The sequence below is a fragment of the Prunus dulcis genome, chromosome 6, assembly GCF_902201215.1.
Source record: "Prunus dulcis chromosome 6, ALMONDv2, whole genome shotgun sequence".
NCBI lineage: Eukaryota > Viridiplantae > Streptophyta > Magnoliopsida > Rosales > Rosaceae > Prunus > Prunus dulcis.
In genome coordinates this window covers 17,172,751-17,178,586 of record NC_047655.1, presented here as the reverse complement: position 1 = coordinate 17,178,586, position 5,836 = coordinate 17,172,751, and the positions used below count along the sequence as shown (strand labels likewise).

At 36.4% G+C, this 5,836-nt stretch overlaps 1 protein-coding gene across 1 annotated transcript; it reads right to left on the bottom strand.

Moving 5' to 3' along the window:
• Window positions 1-959: 959 nt before the first annotated feature.
• On the bottom strand, window positions 960-3,372 carry LOC117631304 (laccase-11-like). Its single transcript, XM_034364382.1, has 5 exons — window positions 3,259-3,372; window positions 2,954-3,105; window positions 2,471-2,844; window positions 1,418-2,341; window positions 960-1,230 (listed from the first exon to the last, which is right to left on the bottom strand). Exons 1-5 carry the CDS (start codon window positions 3,370-3,372, stop codon window positions 1,100-1,102), a joined length of 1,695 nt encoding a protein of 564 aa, XP_034220273.1. The 3' UTR covers window positions 960-1,099.
• Between the last annotated feature and the right edge of the window lie 2,464 nt (window positions 3,373-5,836).

Sequence of the window (5,836 nt, the reverse complement as noted above, 5' to 3'; positions counted from 1 at the left end):
CTACAATCCCGTTAAACCACGGTTGGCTTGGGATTCGAATTTGATACCTCTTTCAACATTTTGAAGAGAAAATATCACGAGATCAAAGAATTAGTTGGTACCTCTTTCAGCATTTAGTTGTACGGATATAAATTTGGTGTTAATTTTTTGGCAAAAGTTTACTTTTAGTCCTTGTAGTTTGTCGACTTTACCACTTTAATCCGTGTAGTTTCAATTTTGTCAATTTTATCCTTACAGTTTCAATTTTTAGCAATTCAAGCACACATCTCAATATCTGTCAAAATTCCTCTACCTCTACCATTGACATGAGCCATCTTATATCCCTCTATAACAAAGATTGCCGTTGGGCTCTCTCTCCACCAATTTTAGAGCCCCATATACAAACAGACCACCATTAGACTTGCCCTCTTTCTTTTCTTTTTTTCTTTTTTTCTTTTTCTTTTCAAGGTGTAATTGACTTTTTATCTTTTGGTTTAATGAGTGTTGCCCTTTAATTTGGCTAAAATGTATAACTTGTCCTCCATATGTGATCTGGGTGAAGGAAAGCCATTTTAATATATATTATGTTAGTTCTCCCTTAAACACGGATGCTGCTCCGTAATTGGTTGCGTTTTATCAATCAAGTTTACATATGTTGGTTTTTATTTATTTTATTTATTTTTTTCCAAATTTATTTGTTTAATTTTTGAAAACATATATATGTTGGTTAAATAAGTAAGAACGTATACTCTTTATGTTGTGATTGGATGAAGGATATTTTGATGAAAAATTTGATCCTGCGGGTCTTCGGAGCGTTCTTATGTCTGCCATCTCCAGATTTTTGTAAAGCTTCAACTGTTTTCAGGTTATGATCAGCATTCAAAAAAGTGGAAATGCACAGGATGTGGTTATACAAATTATTTCCAGTGTTAATCAGAAGAAATATGATGAAAGAAAACAATTGTTACATAGCATGGTTTAATTTATTACATTTTCAGTGTCACACAAATTGATTCTTTTTCCCTTTCATAATTGTTTGTAACCCTCAAGAAACCTAGCTTCTGCAACTTTTGCAAGAAGTGTAAGTAAGCAGATTGATGCGAACACAGTCCACGCGTCATTAGCATGGCGGAAGATCCTTAGGCGGAGGCAGAACAGAGTGATCTGATCCTGGTCCATCTTCTACAACGAATGCTGTTTTCAATCCCCACCCGGTATGAAGCTCCAAATGACAGTGCATGAACCAAACGCCTAGATATTCAAACAAGGAAGCAAAGCTTATAACAAGTAAATAAACCTCAAGCCTGTCATTATTATATATGAGTGAATTCTAACTTCTACCTCTATGATAGATATAAAAGTTTTTTTTTTCCACTATCGTCAGTAAATGTGGTACATGTAACATTACTCGAAATGAATGTTGCAATTATTATCATACCTGGATTATCAGCTCTAAAACGAATGGCGGTCCAACCTCCTGTGGGAACTCCAACTGTGTTTCTCTCAACAGGATCAACCAAGTTGTATTTAGCAGGGTCCTTGGCAGGATCAAAATTCCCAATCCCAGTTCCAACAACAAAGAAGTTGTATCCATGGAGATGGAAGGGATGTGACTCAACCGTTAGAAGATTAGTGTCCTGCAACACCAGCTCAACTGTAGAGTTGAAGGCAATCTTGCTCAGCCTAGTCCCTGTGGAAGTCCCAAGATTGGCAGTAAGTGGTGCACCAGTGTAATTGAAAGAAGTTTGGGGCCTATCAGGGAAGTCAGTTTTAAACACCCCTTTGAGATTGAAGTAATGGGCTTGGAGAAGCCCAACCTGAGGCATCTCAAAAGAGATATTGTTCAAGGAAGCAACAAATCTTGTTCCATTAAGGCAAGTTGGGCATGATTCTTTTCCAAAACCAATGATGTAAAAGAGCTTTCTGTCAACTTTGAGAGGAACATTTGCTGGAAAATTTGGAGTGTTTAAGCTCTTGAGTTTCTTGTTGTAGCTTAGAGCAAAGGCGGTGTCATTAGAGGCAGGCAGTTGAGGAAGGCTTGGTAGAACAGTGTTGGGGATGCCTCTGTATTGGAATATTCCTGTGGCTGTCTTGTTGTCTATGGCAACTGGAGCATCCATGAAAGGCCTAGCAGCCATGAAGTATCTGCCTGAAGCTTGATTGGCTTGGACCAAAATATTTGTGGTCTGGCCAGGTGCAATTAGTATGGCTTCAGTAGTGAATGGTTTTGTGTACGCTGCATCAACCTCCACCACTGTCAAGTTGTGACCGGCAATGCCGAAGAAAAGTTCATCGTTGAGAGCAGCATTGATAATTCTCAGGAGATAGGTCTTCCCTTGCTCAGCCTCCATAGAAAAAGTATCTAAAACAAGAAATACAGAACAAAATTGAAATTAGAACTTTATGAAATCGCATGGCAACCACCTTTCGGGTTTGGACTTAATCCCAAAATGTCATATACTTGTATTTTCTGTGATTATGTTGTGCTTACGTTTCTCAGAGCAAGGAAACAATGGCCCTGGCTTCCCATTGATTGTGTGTGCATCCGAGGAGTTTGGTGGCAATCCCAAGTTGTTTGCTTTGTTGACAAACTCTTCCACATTGCCATTCCACCATTCTCCGAGTATAATTTCAGCTTCCCTGTATGGTTGTGGGAAGGGAAACGGGGTGCCTGGTTTAGGCAGGATGACAATTGCACCATAGACAGTAGCCCTCAGCCAAAGAATGTGTGCATGCCACCATAGAGTTCCTCTCTGGCCTGTTACGTTAAAGTCATAAGTGTAGCTACTTCCAGTCTGAATTGGACATTGTGTTACATAAGCTGGTCCGTCTGCCCAACCATTTCGATATTGCTTCAGTCCATGCCTGTAAGAACATATATAACTCAATCAGCTATAAGTTATGACATTTTGCTATATTTACCTAATTTTGATTTGATCACTTGTTTGTTTGGTTAATTTAGTTTAACTCTTACCAGTGAATTGACATGTTGTATTGAGCATGGTTGGTAACATTGATGAGAACTCTGTCTCCTTCCCTGACATAGATTGTAGGCCCTGGAAACCTTCCATTTATAGTAACAATGGGCTTTGCATGGCACAATCTACTCACATTCTTCACTTGGACCTGTGAGAACACAGAGGATGTTATTAACTGGAAATCCATGCACGAAGTACAACTTTTTGCTTTCTTTTTTCTTCTTCCTTTTTCATTTTTCAATTTGTTGTTTCAAGGCTGTGTGTGCATGTAAATGATATTAAAGCATTTGAAACAACTCACATCAAATTGGTATTTCTTTATGGCAGCTTCTGCTGGAGAAGTGATAAAGCCCAGAAACCCACAGCAAAGAAACAGCAACCCAGAGAAGAGTCTGTTCCGGCAACTGCTAGCCATTTTTTCCTCCCTGGTGATCACAGTTTCACTTGTGGTGTGCTTATGTGATGAGGCAATGAGGCAATGAGGGACGAAGACGAAGATGCCAAATATTTATATGAATGTGTAGAGGCAAATATGCGCATTTCTTTTTAGTTTGTTCAAGGAGTTGTGTGGCTCATTAATCAGGTAGGAATTGTGAAGGGGTTGTACATGAAACCTTGTAAGCAAAATACTGATAAGGACTTCGCATTGCCTTTGACTGACTTAAAGGCTGGGATTGCTAAACCAAGGACAGGATTTCAGAAACCTCATATTTTTAAAATGGGCGAAGGAGAAGATTTCAGAAATCTCATATTTGAAAGGTACATTTTTTTTTTTATATATGCACCAACCAAACCGAAACCCCAAATGCAGAGCTATAAGTCCTGCTAAGCTTTACCTTCAAGGCAAAGTAAAAGCTTTAAGAATTTGGCACCGCCCAAAGGTTCTCTTTGTCATCCAAGTCACATAATTCTTGCAAATTGCAATCTATGTAATGCAAATGCTTCACTACTGCTATGCTTCTGTGGGTCAAACGTCGTTTTCCGGAGGATAGCTAGGGTGCTCTCTACTAATCATATGGGCCTCTGGTATATCAGAACCTATTTTTTATACATATAATATATATATATGGCTTATTATCACAAAACGTCCCTAAGGTTTATGAAACTATCAGATTGCATCCTTAATGTTTTTTTTTGTCATTCGTGGTCCTCAAGGTTAGTATGCATGATCACAAATGGTCCCTACCGTTAGGTTTCGTCAAAAACTCTGTTAGTTTGCTGACGTGGCATATATGTATATCACAAAACATCCTTGAGGTTCACAGACCTATCACAAATGGTCCTTATGAAATTTTTTAATTTTTTAAATTTAAAATTCATAACATTTTTGTTTTCTTTTTAAAATTTTATGAATTATAATTATTTTAAAATATATATTAAATTTTAAATACATGTGACACTATATTATTGTAGATGTTGGCTCCATATATATGCCACATCAACAAACTAATGAAGTTTTTTAAAAATAATTTAAAATTCATAAAATTTTAAAATGAAAAAAACTAAAGGTTTAGGGTTCATAAATGGTCCTCAAGATTAAAATCAAAATTATTTATAAATAATTTTAAAAAGAAAACCAAAATTTTACGAATTTTAAATAAAAACATAAAAAAAATTCATAGGGACCATTTGTGATAAGTGTGTAAACCTCAGGGATGTTTTGTGATATATATATGTATGCCAAGTCAGCAAACTAACAGAGTTTTTGACAGAACCTAACGGCAGGGACCATTTGTGATTGCACATACTAACCTTGAGGACCATAAGTGACACAAAAAAACATTAAGGATGCAATCTGATAGTTTCGTAAACCTTAGGGACGTTTTGTGATAATAAGCCTATATATATATATATATATTTTGTATGCTTATATCACTATTTTCTTAATCATGTATGTGTGTATAAATAAATAATTGAGTCAGAGAAAGAGCTTACTTGTAAGCTTCCTTTGTGTTTCTTTGATATCAGATTTATGGTTGTTCTTGCTTATTTTGGGGCTGTTTTTATTAAGGCACTTTGGAAAGAGACTTCCTCTTGCTTCTAGCCAACTCCACAAGGGAAAAACAAATGGAACAAATACATACATACATATATATATATATATATATATATATGGATACTTCAAATAATTTTATTTGAGGAACACCCTTTAGGGTGCTTTACAAATATTTTTTTTCAAAAATCCAAACTATCTATTTTTTAAGTCTACATTTATAGATCTTCCTTGCAAAAAATTAGACAAATCGGAAACAGTTTCGACATCCAATTGTGTCCTACAAAATTCATGAACACGGTGCTTTAAGAAAGTACTAAAATTTCAATAACTCAATTGAGTGGTCAAATGATATCGGATTCAAGTGATTTTTTGTAGAGATGATCTTTGAATGATTATCTAAAAAATCGACCGTTTGGATTAATGAAATACAATGTGGATTGGACCCTACAAGGGTGTCCCTCAAATAAATTTATTTGAAGTTCCCTCAATAGAAGCTCTCGGTATATACTGTATAGATATATAGCCTTACTGAAACCGAACTAAATGACTAAACTATAAAGATTTATTAGTTTGTGGCAATTGGTTCGGTTGTGACTAAACTCTATAAATTCCTGAGCCTGTGACAAAACTAATTCATGTAAAATTGCAGAGGATTTGACCAGAATGAAATTGGCAACGCCTCATCAAGTAAGGATGGTTGAGCAGCCTCCATAAACTGCTGAGGAACAAGATTATAATTCACCCTGTTTCGTGTCACCATATGACCAAAGCTTTCTGCTCAATGCTATTGATTTATGTTGGTCCAAAATTGTTTCTCCGCTTCTCCGATTCCATCGAAGCAACGTTTTCTGCGGTACCAAAACCTGAGACTGCATCCCCATTC

Coding starts and splice junctions, on each gene's coding strand:
- LOC117631304 (XM_034364382.1), bottom strand. CDS start 3,372: ATGGCTAGCAGTTGCCGGAACAGACTCTTCTCTGGGTTGCTGTTTCTT. Junction 3,106..3,258: donor TAAAGAAATACCAATTTGAT/GTGAGTTGTTTC, acceptor GTGTTCTCACAG/GTCCAAGTGAAGAATGTGAG. Junction 2,342..2,470: donor GTTTCCTTGCTCTGAGAAAC/GTAAGCACAACA, acceptor TTCTTGTTTTAG/ATACTTTTTCTATGGAGGCT.